The 15,354-nt window shown below is 39.2% G+C and overlaps 1 protein-coding gene across 4 annotated transcripts in view; it reads right to left on the reverse strand.

Moving 5' to 3' along the window:
- ANKRD44 (ankyrin repeat domain 44) overlaps positions 1-15,354 on the reverse strand; it is a 315,633-nt gene that overhangs the window by 153,981 nt on the left and 146,298 nt on the right. For 2 of the 4 annotated variants that reach the window (XM_061203690.1, XM_061203687.1), the window contains exon 3: positions 5,068-5,146. The exons of 1 other annotated variant lie outside the window; for it this stretch is intronic. In XM_061203690.1, coding sequence (XP_061059673.1) covers positions 5,068-5,146 — 79 coding nt within the window. Of the gene's footprint in view, positions 1-2,372; positions 2,414-5,067; positions 5,147-15,354 lie in introns of those variants that run through there. One more of the 4 variants, XM_061203699.1, reaches the window with a different exon arrangement.

Below are 15,354 nucleotides of genomic sequence, written 5' to 3' on the forward strand. Positions count from 1 at the left end.
ATCTGCCTGCCAGTGCAGGGGACACGGGTTCGAGCCCTGGTCCAGGAGGATCCCACATGCCGCGGAGCAATTATGCCCGTGTATCACAACTACTGAGCCTATGCTCTAGAGCCTGAGTGCTGCAACTACTGAGCCCACGTGCCACAACTACTGAAGCCCGCGCACCTACAGCCCGTGCTCTGCAACAAGAGAAGCCACCGCAATGAGAAGCCCACGCACCGCGAAGCCCACTCACCGCAACGAAGAGTAGCCCCCACTCACCGCAACTAGAGAAAGCCCACACACAGCAATGAAGACCCAATGCAGCCAAAAATAAAGAAATAAAATAGTGCAAATCTGATTGGAGAAAAATGGTCTCACATTTTTGGTTTCCTGTTTAACAGTGAGGTTGGGCATCTTCTAATATGTTTGTTTACTGGTCATTTATAATTCATTCTCTGAGAACCATTTATTTATATTCTTTGCCTATTTCTCCTATTTTTCTATGTTTTTCTTATAATTTATATGCATACATTTATATTGTCTTGTTATTATTTTTTTAAATTTTATTTTATTTATTTTTTATACAGCAGGTTCTTATTAGTTATCTATTTTAAACATATTAGTGTATATATGTCAAACCCAATCTCCCGATTCATCCCACCACCTTGACCCTGAGCTTGCTGCGCAGCATAGCAACACACGCCCCGTGTGTAACAAACATCAGCACTGTGTTCATGCAGCTTTGGGGTTACTTGAGGAAATGAAAGATAATTAGAAATCCAGGAAGTAGATTCTTTCAGTCACTATTTAAGTCCTCCATTCCTCTACTAATCCTCCTCCAAAAGGTTGAAGAGGCAGCTGCCGAGGAAACCTCCTCTCCCAGAACAACAAAATTATTACGACAAAAGCAGAGTTATCTGAATCAGGACGCAGTATTTCATCAGTGTCATCCCGTGAGACCGGCTTCCTCATCCTCTTCCTCTGTCTGTCTGAGAGTCTTGTTTACATGTCAGAGGGAGACATCAGATGGTTTTGAGTTGAGTATTTATAACTGATTTTTCTAAAGGAAGCTTCATGTTATTTACCTGCCTGTCAGGCACCATTGTGCACTGAAGGACACAGAGTCTGCATGTCTCATGATTTAAAGGCAAATGCTTTTTCCCCAAGGACATTTTAAAGCTTATCATTTTTTTTTTTTAAAGCACTAGGCTATACTGATTCTGCAGAAACAAAGACCCAACTAAAAGTTATCAGGCATAAACTCTAATTACAAATTAAGTACCTTTTTTTTTTAATCTTATCCCTAGTAACACTTGATTTTATTTTCATAGATATTAGGAGTAAAAACAACTCTGAGCATCTTTTCCAGAGGCAATATTTCTGTTCTCTTAGCCCTGTCTTCTAGGAAGAAGAATAAAGAAAAAAGGTAAACCAAATGACTAAAACTCTTACAGGCCAGAGAGAACAACTGATTCTTAAGGCGGGCTTAGCCAATGTTTGGCTTTTAATTATAGAAATAAATATGGGGACTTCCCTGGTGGCGCAGTGGTTAAGAATCCGCCTGCCAATGCAGGGGACACGGGTTCGAGCCCTGGTCCGGGAAGATCCCACATGCCGCGGAGCAACTAAGCCTGTGCGCCTCAACTACTGAGCTCACATGCCACAGCTACCGAAGACCACAGACCTAGAGCCCGTGCTCTGCAACAAAGAGAAGCCACCACAATGAGAAGCCCGCGCACCACAAAGAAGAGTAGCCGGGCTCATCACAACTAGAGAAAGCCCACGTGCAGCAACGAAGACCCAACACAGCCAAAAACATAGATAAATAAATAAATTAATTTAAAAGAAAAAGAAATATGAAAGAAAGATCATATGAAGTATGATTATAATACAGTGAGATCAGCTTGCTTTTGATTTTTTTTTTTTTTTTTTTTAACAAACAGACCAAATCTTATTACAGCCCAGGAGCACTGTCCTTCAAAGCAATGACCTTGGAAGAGTCTATGATAATTCCATGTATGTAGCAGTTGTCCAAAGCATTTTAAAAACTTCCCTTGGAGCTGCCTTTGGAGCCAGTTTATATACCCATCAGCAAATGGCCCATTACTTTATAATCGCACTACATTGGAGGCCAAAATCAGCATTGACTCATTTAATCACCCCTCTTTCTCTAGACCAAAAAAAAGATCAAATCCAACCTCAAAGGATGAATATTTGTTATGCGTGAGATAATCAAAAGAATGACCTGCTACCAGCTCTGGAGGCAATTTGCACTGGGAGTAGTAATCACATTTTGAACAATCACAGGAAATAATTTTACAGGAATACCACTTGTTTGGTGGCCTATGTTCTAATAAATTTATTATTTTTAATTAGTAGTTACAACTCACAAACACTCCCATGTTAGAGGGTGGGTACTTCTGGTTTTCTTCCTTCAGCCCAGAACTCTCTAACCCTTGTGTGTCTCCAGAGTTTCTCGACAGGGTCTCGTTACTGTGGCTGTTTCTCTGTGTGCTCTGTTTCCTGTATCTCAAGCCTAGGCTCTTAATTCTTGGCCACTGATTGGTTCACACTGATCTCATTCATCCATCTCCAGGCAAACGATTTAGCAAGCTCTTGACCCTTGTATTTGCCTTAATCCTGACTCAGCCAGTTCCAAAACAGAAGCTAGAAGCAGGTGGGGAAAATAAAGCCAGAATGTGGACCGGCAGTTAGAAGAAGAGGAAATCTGCAAGGCCTGAATTCCTCGCTGTCTGCTCAGAGGCATTCAGGGTTCCATCTGCCTGGCTAACAGGAGATAATGTCAGTAGGAATTTAGCAGGCTTGGGTTACACTATGCTCTGTAAGCTAATACAACAATGGAGAACACAGCTGTAATGGGCAATTCTGGCAAAGCCAAGTGATTTGTCCAACGTGGGAATTGTTAGCACCTCATTCATTATTAAATTGGAAAACAGTTTGGTTGGATTCCCTAAAGGGTCAGCTGCCAGATGTAAGCTCAGAGATGAAATCATTGCTCTTGCAATGGTATTTCTTTAGGAATATATACAAATTGAATAAAGGACCTTTCGGGGAAATTAAAACCATGAGAATTCCAAGAATTCGCCTAAGTTTCCACAGCTGAATAAAATTTCTAAAGAACTTTCCCAATGCTCTCCCATGCCCTTAGTCTTCCTAATTTGATGAGGGAATAAGGAAAAATTCCATAGCATGTGCCACCCAAAATTATACTAGAGACATTAATAGCCAGTGATTCTTCCTAGGTGACTGGGCTAAGAGAACAGGTGTACAGATCAAGATATACAGAACAGTTTCTCCTGGCTCTACTGAATAAGCCCCGTTTAAAAGAGGCTGGTGTACTCCATGCCCACGTGAAGGGGAGGTGAAACCAAGTTTCTTGATCACCAGACCCCAGATGCCCGAAAAAAAAAAATAGATGGGTTCTTCATGCTGAAGAATTAAAACCTTCCCCTTTGAATGTGGAAAAACAAACCAAAAACCAAAAAACCAAAGCTGGGGATCTAAAACAACGTTTTGAATTTGTACATTCATGAACCAAACATTCCTCTGAGACCCAGAGCTGTCTCTTAATACAACATTTAGATGGTGAGTACAGCGGGTCGGGACCATTAGGTGTCATACCACAAAACTCTTTATTTTTCACCCTCACCAATTCTGCCTATAATTTTCCATGGGCCAAATTTCTACCGTTGGGGCGACCAGCCAGGTGTGCGCTGTCTGTTAGCCATAGACTGTGCTGGCATCAAACAGTACATGTTTTGTTTGGAACACAGCCCTGAAACATCTTTAGAATTATCAGAATGAAGGCCTGTTCTCAAAGCCCCAGAAATACTACATGGAGTCGAACTTAAGTTCCACGAGATTGTCAGGAGCACGCGGCACAAGCATGGTACGGCACAAAATACTTGTTTCCTGGGAAAACCCACCTCAAGGACACAAACACAACAAAAATAAGGGCAATGTGAGTCTTCTTTGTGTATCACAGCACAATGCTTGCTTCTTTTTCATAATGTTCTCCCCATCTGCTCGAATACCATGTCAGTTCCTACCTTTGCATAGCTGACTTTGGAATTCTACAGTTTCCCTTTACTACTGCAAACAAAGGTAAAACCTTATTATAGGCCTTTTGCATAGTCTGTGGGCAGAGGCATTGCCTCCAGATTTGAATCTCCCCAAACCAAAAGAAGGAGGAAGAAAGCCAGCTGGCCCGCATACAATCCACACTGAGACACGTGCACGTGCTCAGATTCATTCTGGGGATTTGTCTAGCAAATACTCAAGGGAGAAAGCACATACTGGTTTTGGAAACCTGTTTGGTGAGATGTACCAAGCATACACGTTTCCAAAAATGAAAACACTGACATTTAAAAAATCTGATGAAATATTTAAAATACATCGAAAAATAAAGAGAATAATATCACAAAGACCAGTACACACACAAATCTGATTTAACATGTGTTGGCCATATTTACCCCAATTTTTAAAAAATAAAATATTTTACAGAGTTATAGTCTCTTTCATACCCTCCCCTGAAGACATCTCTCACTCAGTTGGCCTCCTCAGAGGTAACCACTATCCAGAAATGGATATGTTTCCTTTCCTTCCATATTTTTATTCTTTGATTATATTGTTACAGTCATGTATCCATAAGCAAAACATAGTATTGTTTTGTAATGCAATTTAAATATATGTAAATACACATAAACATTTACGTGTGTTCATGCAGACCTTAAGAAAACAGCTTTCTTGTTTGTTCTTTGTTTTTTTACAATGAAAAAAATTAAAAGATATCCAAATGTACTGAATTCATTTACAATACTGGGCCTGGTTAGACAGTCAGGAATCAGACTTTCAAGGCAATATAAAAGTTTCACTAGAGAAGTCATTTTTCAATAAGAAGAAGGTCTTGCTTTGTCCCTTGTCTACTGATAAACTCCATGATCAAATAAACTTCCACGAGCACAGTAAAGAAATTTTGTTTGGGTTCATTGTAGTAGTCAATCCAGTAAATTGGTCATTTAAATTTTTATCTGCAGTTGACTTTTAAGTACAGCTGATATTTACCTGACAGAATCAGGAGTTCAATGATCTCTGCATCTCCCAGAAATGCAGCCACGTGAAGCGGGGTTCGCTTCTCAGAATCCTGAAACAATGGCAAAGATAAACAAGTCAGCGGCAGCCGGAGGTATCTTTTGTAGTTACAGTACGACATGTCACTCACTCTGAGATTAATGCTTGTGACAGAGAGTGAAGGCCAAACACCTACTCAGGTCAGTTCTGGTTACACATTTCTCTCAGCATCTCCCACAGTCACATGTACGAAAGATCCCGATTTCTGTGTCTGTGTGTCGTATTTGCTTCCCTGCTCCTTTTATTGAAGCCCAGTTCAGGTCAAGGATGGACCATCATGCACTGGATGATGAAATTCAATTTATTTTTAAACCTTCAGTATGGTTAAAAAAAAAAATTCAAATCTTTCTACCTACCTTAACAGCATAGTTCAAAGCTTTCAATGATTTATTTTCTTTCTAAGAGAACCTAGTGGAATTGTTCATAAGGACATTTTCCATTAACTGTTGCCTAGACCACTGCCCATTCATGTAGTACTTATTGAATGCCTACTATGTGCCAGTAGCCAGATTCTGGGGACAGGGAGGGTGACCATGACAGGCCCAGTCCCTGGCTTCATGAAACTCATAATCACGTGCGGAGGCCAACAGTAGTCATGTAAGCCAATGACACATGAGATCCTTTCAGATGGTGATAAAGGCCATAACAAAATAAAAACAGGATAATGAGATCAAGTGACTGGGGAGATGGGAAAAAGTTTTAGAGTGGTTGAGTAAGGCCTTTCAGAGGATGTTGACCTTGAAGCTGAGAGGTGAGGTAGATATTACTCTGTTTCATAGATGAGAAACTATGGCTCAAATAAATTAAGAAAGGTCCTCAAGACCCCACAGGTATATAGCAGAGTCAAGATTAGACCTTCACCTGTCAGATTCCAGTCTCAGTCCTTGGCAAGGCATTTAACATATTGTGCTGAGAGGCAGCATGCTAACAGGCAGGGGAAAAAATATGCTTTCCCATCTGTAAACTGGAGATGATAATATCTCCCTAGAGAACTGATAAGAACATTCAAGATAATGTAAGTAAATAAGTCCTAGGCAGGCATGAGGCTGGGCCCATGCCCAGCAAGTGCTCCATAGTAGCCTTTATTGTCACAGCATAGATAGTTGTGTGATACTGTAACCCAGCAGGACCCTATGGGGCTTTCCCGGGACAGGACCCGCGTCCCTGTCCTCTACCTGCCTCTTGTTTGTAGAAAAACTTTAGCCTCCTAGGCCTTCCCCGAGTTCCAAAGAATAAATTTAATCAAAGAAGTGAGAAAGAAAGAAACAAAGAAAAGTAAGAGAAAATAATAATAGTTTAGCCATTAAACAAAGTCTAGGACCTTTAGTTCCTCCTCAAGGGCTACAGAGAATATCCTGAGCCACATCCTTGAGTTGTTTTGCAGATACTGAAACCTCCACCAAGAGGAAGAAGTTAACTGCATGCTGACCACAAGCACGTAGACTCCAGATAAGTTGGAACCAGAAGGTTGATGATGTTGACTCCCGATTACCTCACCACCAACCAGTCAGAAGAATGTCCACAAGCTGGTCACACATCCCCAAACCGTCTCCCTCACTCTGACTTTAAAAACCTTTCCCCGAAAGCCATTGAGGAGTGCAGGCATTTTGAGCAATAGCCACCCCTTGCTAAGGCAAGTACCCCTTGCTTGGCCTTGCGATAAACGCTGCACCTTCCTTCACTACAGCCCAGTATCAGTAGATTGTCTTTACTGCACATAGGCGAGCAGACCCAAGTTTGGTTTGGTTACATCTTCCCTCCAAGACTGAGAACTCTCATAGAGTAAAGAATAGGTCTTACTCCCCTCTCTCCCCATAGTAGCAGCACAGTAGGTGCTCAGCATAAACTGACCAAACTGAACTAGTCTATGTGTGTGGTCTCTTCCACAAACTTCCATCAACTGTCCCATAACAACAGTAACCAAAGCCTACATGCTACCTAGAGGTTTCTCCTGAAACTAGCATGCATTTTAGTTTCGAGATTTGTGGACTCACTACTGATTTTAATCATCATTCCTATCATCACTTGATTAGACAATATACCTAACAGTCCTTGTAGCCTAAGGATTCTGTTTTTCTGTTTGCGGACAGTTCAGGCCCTCTGTTCTCAGTCTCTTTCAGACCATAGCTTTTAGGCATTTCATGACTCACTAATATCTAAAGCAGATGGCAGGCAGGGAACATGACAAGAACTGATCTTCAGACCAGTCTATTTGTTAGGAGGTCTGGTAAATAGGTTTTATGAATGGATTAACTAACTTTTCAGTGGATCAAAAGAGGGGGTTTGAGTTAGCTGGGAATTTATGTTGTCTATGTATGCTGCAGGCAATCACTACAGATAAGAGGAAATAGGGCAGTCATGTTAACTATTCCCTATTAAATAATGGTATGCCTTGGAAAATTCAGTAAGATATACAACCATGGTTAACCCTTTATTGCTATATCATCCTTTCTGTGAAAATAAAGTTTCAATATTTAAAAACATGTTTGCTTATTTGAGAATCAAGTGTATTAATCTGTGCAATGAACTATACAAATAACTGAGACCAGACTTTCACAAATGTCTTCTATTTCTATTTCTTCTATTGATATTTCTACAAGTACTTTCCTTTTTAGTTTCATATTCCCTTTGAATCCTCATTATATCAACTGAAAAGTACCTCTTGGGTCTTAGGATAAAAGTTATATAATTATATGTTCTTTCGTGAATTGAACTGGTTCCAGAGTTTTGTTCAACAAATTAAGCCTCACCTAAGTGATTTAAACAAGGACTAACCCTACGCAAATTATAACTTTAATTTGACCTGAAGCAAAGTCAATGCTCTGTTTGAGAACTTGGCCTCAAATAAAAGCCAAGAAAACACCAATATCCAAATCTGGTTGGTCCATCATTATATAACTGGCTTTGCTCATTCTGCGGCCCCTTTTATGACACGACTTGTTCAAACTGAAGTTTTTATATTATAAAATGGGTGTGTTACATGAGATCATATTGTAAAAACTCCTTGACTGTAAATCCCAGTGTTCCTGTTAATATGCATTTAAAGGTTTCCTGTAGCTTCCTGAACATCTATGCCCATTGACACTCTCCTTCAGTGACAAGCCATAGACAGGTAACTGCAGAGAAGATCTGCATTCAGGCAGTAGTTGTTTGGTTCGCTGAAGCAGCAGAATCACATAAGTAATTTCATGTGCTATTAAGACCTTACCCAAAATAACAATGCATTACTACTACTGACCAACACCTGCTCTCTAGCAAGGAACCCGAGTGATGTACAGGATCATGAGTTGAGGGGTGAATAACAGAGCCACATTTATCACCATACCCAATGAGGTGAAACCAGCCAGGTCTCACCAACTGCAGTTCATCCTCTGCCTAAGTACAGGGCCACTCTACTTACCATAAGCTAGACAAATGGGGTAGGAGATGCAATGGTAGAAGAAGGAGGGGGAAGGCTCTGGGGAAAAGAGAATACTAGTAATAATACTAGTAAAAATAGGTCCTAGGCCAATGATACCCTTATGGCATCTAAAAGAAGAAACAAAACCTATCTGGTGCAGACGTAGAGAATGGACTTGAGGACACGGGGAGGGGGAAGGGTAAGCTGGGAAGAAGTGAGAGAGTGGCATGGACACATATACACTACCAAATGTAAAATAGATAGCTAGTGGGAAGCAGCTGCATAGCACAGGGAGATCAGCTTGGTGCTTTGTGACCACCTAGAGGGGTGGGATAGGGAGGGTGGGACGGAGGGAGACGAAAGAGGGAAGAGATATGGGAACATATGTATATGTATAACTGATTTACTTTGTTATAAAGCAAAAACTAACACACCATTGTAAAGCAATTATACTCCAATAAAGATGTTAAAAAAAAAAAACCTATCTGGTACTTATGCAGGGCTTTTAATTTTTTTTCAAAATGTCTTTTCATCTATTCTATTACTTAAATCTCATAACATCCCTATCAGAGGAGACACACCTTTCAGAACTGTGTTGTTAAGTCTTGTTACCACTATTTAAAAGATAGGGAATCTGACCCCTAGATTATATGACTTGCCCGACACAGCAAACTGATGCCAAAGAATTAGGTGTCTTGGCTACCAACCTAAAACATTTTTCTTTATAAAAATGGAAGCAAGAACATCATTTTAGAAGTTGCCTTGATAGTCTAAAAAACTTTCCATTAGAATCCCTAAGAGATTCTGAGGAAAATGTGACAAACATATAGTAAACAGTCATTTAAATGAGCTTACAGTAAGTTAAAGTAATAGTCTTGGGCCAGAAATGAAGAGTAAAGTGAGAACCAATGCTGGAAGCACATGAGCTTTTTACCCTGCAGGGAGAAGTCATACTCCAGGAGCCTGGGACTGAACACTTGCTCAGGGATGGGAGGTGAGGTAGAGAACTGGAACTGGAAGACCCATGAAGCGGTCTTGAAGAAAGATCCTTGAAGTGCAATGGTGGGCTCGAGGAAAAGCCAGACACTCTATGGGCAGATGGCAAAGCGATGCCTTGGCCTAGATTCTTGGTGGAAGAACAAAAGTGTCTCCACTGAGCATCCACGTCCCTAGAGTCTGCCCTCGTGTGGTTTGGGGTTTTGAATTCACAATACCTTTGTAGTCTAGAAACTTTCAAGCTAAAAAATCGGCATAAAAAAATTGGTTCTAAGCCAAGGATACCCCTAGAGTGTCAAGAAGAAGAAACAAAATCTATCTGGAGAGATGTGCTCTCAATCCAAGCAATCCAGGATTCCCACATATTAAACCTCCGCTGAAGATGAGCTCACCAGCCTAAACCACAGACCCACGTAGAAACAATTAATTCCCCATAAGCCAGAGTCAGCAGGCATAACAACCAGCAAGAGCTTGAGATAATATTATAGAAGCAACAGACAGAGATACGAGTAATGTTTAAAATCATTTAAACATGAAGGACAAAGCCCAAGGGAGAAAACAAGACCTTATTTTTTTTTTAACTGAACAAAATTTGGGGGAAGAGGTATGAAGGAAGAGTTACAGGAAGCCGTACAAATGATGCTAGAAACCATGTAAGACTTTGGTCTAAGAGAGATGAAAACAAGAGTTAAAAAAAAAAATTGGAGAAGGATAAAATAAGTACAGTGACTTTGGGATATGTTTTACAACCATTTATTCAGCCATATTTTCTAGGCACAGACATTTATTGAGAAGGTATTATCTCCCGGACATTGTGGTGGATGTTAGGAATAGAAAATTTAAAATATCCAGTCCTCACCCTAAAGACACAGTCCAGTTACCAGTTTCCAAATTTAGGACATCAGAACAGAAACAAAAGCAGGGACATGGTAATTAGGGATATTCGTGATGTTAAAAGATTTGTGAAAATAAACTGAGACAAATGTTGTAGTAAATATTGCCCCCAAACCTGTCCAATTCTGACCAAGCCTGGGCAGGGAGTCTAAACCGACAAGAAAAAAATCTCTCCTGAACTGGGAAGTAAACAAATTTTGCCCAGGACTCTCGAGAGGCCCCATTGGCTCCAGCTTAAATGGGAACTTTGGAAGCCCTGGGTCAGACTTCCAGGTCAGTCACAGAGCCCAGCCTGTATCTTATAGGCTGCCTTAGGGGTAGTTTCTGGATCAAAATTAGAATCCAGGACCAGGCTAGGACCAGAGTAGCCTTCAGGCAGAGTGGCCGAGCTACATGTTCTGCACCATTTGCATTCACTTCTATCTGTTACCCAAGTGGATTCTCTGTGATGACCAACAGCTCATGAATGGTTGTGTAGGTCTTTACAACACCCAGGAATACAAGAGGAAAAAACAATTCAAAAGCAAGCACAGATTAGAAATAACTCATCAATGTAGTTTTTAGAAAGACTGTTCAAGTACCACAAAAAGAGAGGTCTTTTTCCATTCCCCAGGAGCTCCCATTCCAAATAGCCCTTGGCAAACAGATTCGGACCCATGGAAAAAAATCAGGTTTCTTCAGAAGGAAGGAAGGTAAACCCTCCCTTTCTATGAATAGCCAAAGACACACAGCCAGCTGGCATCTAAATTTTGTAGTATGTCATAGAAAGATCAGGCAGAGGAAGTTTCTGTCGTCTGTTTACCAAAGAAGCAGATGAAAGAAAATAGGGAACTAGAAGTATGTCCATGTAAAGTGAGCCTGACATGGGCAGAGAGTCCGTTCTGGCAGCTGAAAACACTGTGTAGGCAGGCCGACTGAGGGGGCACCCCAAGCCTCTCTTTTGAAGATTAAGAACTGTTTATTACATGCTTTGGAAATTCTCAGCTAGAAGTGCATGATCTAATCTTCATTGTAAGTATCTGTCATACACTAAAACAAACATCCCTCCCTACATAGAAATATCTTATATACCAAGACAGGCAGATGGAGCAATATTAAAAAACAAGCTCTGCAAACCTTTCCTGTCATGAAATACAAAAGTTAAGTTCCAATCGTCAACTCAAACTCCCACTAATACCAAAGAAGCGAAGAAATTACTAACAACTTAGGTCCAACCAGCTTATGTGATATTGAACGGAGATCACCAGGAGCAAGCAGATATCTAAAGAACTCTGGACACAAAATATGTACCTTGGAGATACTTCAAATCATATGAGGAAAAGAGCCAAAGACACATTAAAGATTTAAATCAAACAATATGCAGAACGGGAAAGATGTTTAGTCTGAAGGTGAGGAATTAAAAGAAATTTGTGAAGAAGAAAAGAAAGCAAAGGAGGGAAACAAAAATCATGTTTCTTTTTAACATCTCACAAATACAGAGGAGTACAGAAAATACCAGATCTATATGTTCCCACCAGCAAAATCAAACATGTCAAACATGTTAATATTTTTTACATCTGCTTCAGAACTCTGTTTTTAAAAAATAGCTTTAGGGGTAAAATGTCATGAGTATTGTGACTTGCAAATGGTCTTGAAAATAACTTGTGTGTGTGTGTGTGTGTGTGTGTGTGTGAGAGAGAGAGACAGAGACACAGAAACAGAGACATGTTAGGTTAGGCAGTTTTCAGTTCTTCACTACCACAAATGATGTTGCAATGTACATTCTGTACATGTCTCTCTGGGAATATGTATGAGAATTTCCCTAGAGCAGATACCGAGAAATGAAGGGGTTGGATCTTAGGGAATATTCATGTTCAACTTTATTAGGTATTGCCAAATAGCTTTCAAAAAATGGTTCACCAATTTATACTCCCACCAGTCAAATATTAATTAGTTCCTTTCCCTGATATCCTTGCCAATATTTGTTGTTATCAACCTTATTACTCTTTGCCAATATGATATACCTAGCATGGTATTTCATTGTGGCTTTGATTTATATTTCACTAAATACAAGTGAGGTTAAGATTCTTTTCATATGTTTACTAAAAGTTCTGGCTTCTTCAACTGCAAACTGCCTGTACATATCCTTTATCCATTTCCAAATTCAGTTATTAGTCTTTTTCTTATGATGTGTGGAGGGTTTTTTAAAATACTGCTTAATTCAGCTTTTAATGAAAACTCGTTATGCCTTCACCTAGACACAGCAGAGATGGGTCAATGTCTACCCCAAGTCACCATAAGAGAAAAATTCAGATTTACAATCGTCATTCATCTTCCATGCATGAGTGACCCCATGGAGCTGGATTTTCCTTGGCTGGAATTTTCTATGCCTCAAAAGTGATGGTTAATCTCTGTCCTTATACACCCGCACCATTGAACAACCTCATTCAACTATCACTCTGTTGGTATTTCAACCCATCCATCTGAATGTAACACAGATATATGGGAAACACTAGTACATTTTGCTATATCAAAAATGTTCAAATTCAAACCTCAAAACTATACCTAATTATAGAAACGAAACAATAATCACTCAAAAGACTTTAAAATGAGATTTTTAAAGTCTTATTAAAAGACTTTAAATAAAATATAGGAATTCCCTGGCGGGAATTGGCCCAGTGGTTAGAACTCGGTGCTCTCACTGCCGGGTCCCAGGTTCAATCCCTGGTCGGGGAATTAAGATCCTGCAAGCTGTGTGGCCAAAAAAAAAAAAAGATAAAATAAGAGAAATGAGAATGCCAAAGACATTTTGATTATATATGCCTTAGGTAACTAAATACTATATATTTTATTGCATTAATTTTTTAACTAAATTAATGTATATTAAGCAAAAATTATATCAGAGATTTTTATATTTTCTAATTTGTTCCTTAAAACAATACTGTGAGGTAAATATTGTCATCCCTATTTTACAGTGGAGGAGCCTGAAACTTTGAGATGATAAGTAATGTGACCAGAGTCACACAGCTAATTAGTGGTAGAACCGGGATTCAGAACCAGATCTGATTCCATTGCCCATGCTCTTGCTGACTCTCTGAATAGTTATAAGTAAACAAAGTGAAAGTTATTGTTTGTTATAATTGGTACTCTTGCCCTAATACTCCAGACCTAAGAACAAAATTCTCCCAAGAAAAAGTACTAGTAGGCAAGAAGAATAAAGATGGAGAATGAATACTACCTGATTTTGAGACTTATCATAAAGCTCCAGTAATCAAGACAATTTGGAATAGGTGCAAAGGCACATATATGGACAACACATGATTTTCAAAGAAGGTACAAGGGCAACTCACTGGGAAAAAGATAGCCTTTTCAACAAATGGCACTGAAACAATTAGATATCCATAAGCAAAAACAAACAAAAAACCTCCAACCCAAACCCTGCACACTAGACAAAAATTAAATCAAGATGGAATGTAGAACTAAATGTAAAACTTAAAATTCTAAAGGAAACATAGGAGAAATCCCTTGTGACCTTAGGTTAGACAAAGATTTCTTAGATATAACACCAAAACATGACCCATAAAAGTACAAATTGATAAATTGAATTGCATCAAAAATAATAATTTCTGCCCTTTGAAACACACTGTTGAGAGAATGAGAAGACAAGCCACAGAGTGAAAGAAAATATTTTAAAGTATATATCAGATAAAGGACTTTTATCTAAAATATACCCCCCAAAATCTCAAAACTCACTAATATGAAAACAATCCAATCAAAAAGTAGGCAAAAGATGTGAACAGATATTTCACCAAAGAAGATATACAGATAGCAAATAAGCACATGAAGTAATGCTCAATGACATTGATCATTAGACCTATAAGATCCAGATATTCTACTCTTAGGTATTTACCCAAGAGAAAAGAAAGCATACGTCCACACAAAGGCCTGTACATGAATGCCTGTAACAGCTCTATTTTTTTAAATTTATTTTATTGAAGTATAGTTGATTTACAATGTTGTATTAGTTTCTGCTGTACAGCAAAGTGATTCACTTATGTATATATTATATATATTCTTTTTCATATTCTTTTCCATTATAGTTTAGTACAGGATATTGAATATAGTTCCCTGTGCTAAACAGTAGGACCTTGTTCTTTATCCATTCTGTATACAACAGTTTGCATCTGCTAATCCCAAACTCCCAATCCATCCCTCCCTCAGCCCCCTCCCCCTTGGTAGCCACAAGTCGTAACAGCTTTAATAGTCAAAAATTGGAAACAATCCAAATTTGTATCAACAGATGAATGGATAAACAAACTGTGGTATTTTCATACAATGGAACACTACTCAGCAATGAAAAGGAATGAGCTATTGCTACATGTTACAACATGGATGAATTAAAGTAATTTTGTTGCATGAAAGGAGCCAGGCAAGAAAGAGTATGTACTGTATGAATCCATTCACATAAAATTCCAGGAAATGCAAACTAATGTACAGTGACAGAAAGCAGATCAGGGTTTGCCTGAGGAGGCTGGAAGGGAGATTGGAAAGGGTGGGAGGAAAGGGTTGCCAAGGGGCACAAGGAAGCTTCTGGGGGTGATGGATATATTCATTATCTTGATTGTGGTGATGGTTTCATGGGTGTAAACACGTCAAAACTGGAAATTTTTGTTTACTGTATGTCAATTATATCTCAATAAAGCTGCTTTTAAAATACACAAGCAGGCAAATGAAACATATTCTCTTTTGCATAACATAAAGAAGTCTATATTTAAGAGTTAAAAAAATACACCTACGCAACAATTCAGTTACGAGGAAGAAAAGAAATGGCAAAGTCATGAAAGGAAATGAGGCAATTCATGTTATGTCCTGCTCATGTATAGACATAAAAGTGAAGTTCTGGCAAAAGAAGGGGGTGCTGGATTAAAGTCTATATGCTTTAAAAACAGGCA

This window comes from Eubalaena glacialis, chromosome 1 (genome assembly GCF_028564815.1).
Source record: "Eubalaena glacialis isolate mEubGla1 chromosome 1, mEubGla1.1.hap2.+ XY, whole genome shotgun sequence".
Lineage (NCBI taxonomy): Eukaryota > Metazoa > Chordata > Mammalia > Artiodactyla > Balaenidae > Eubalaena > Eubalaena glacialis.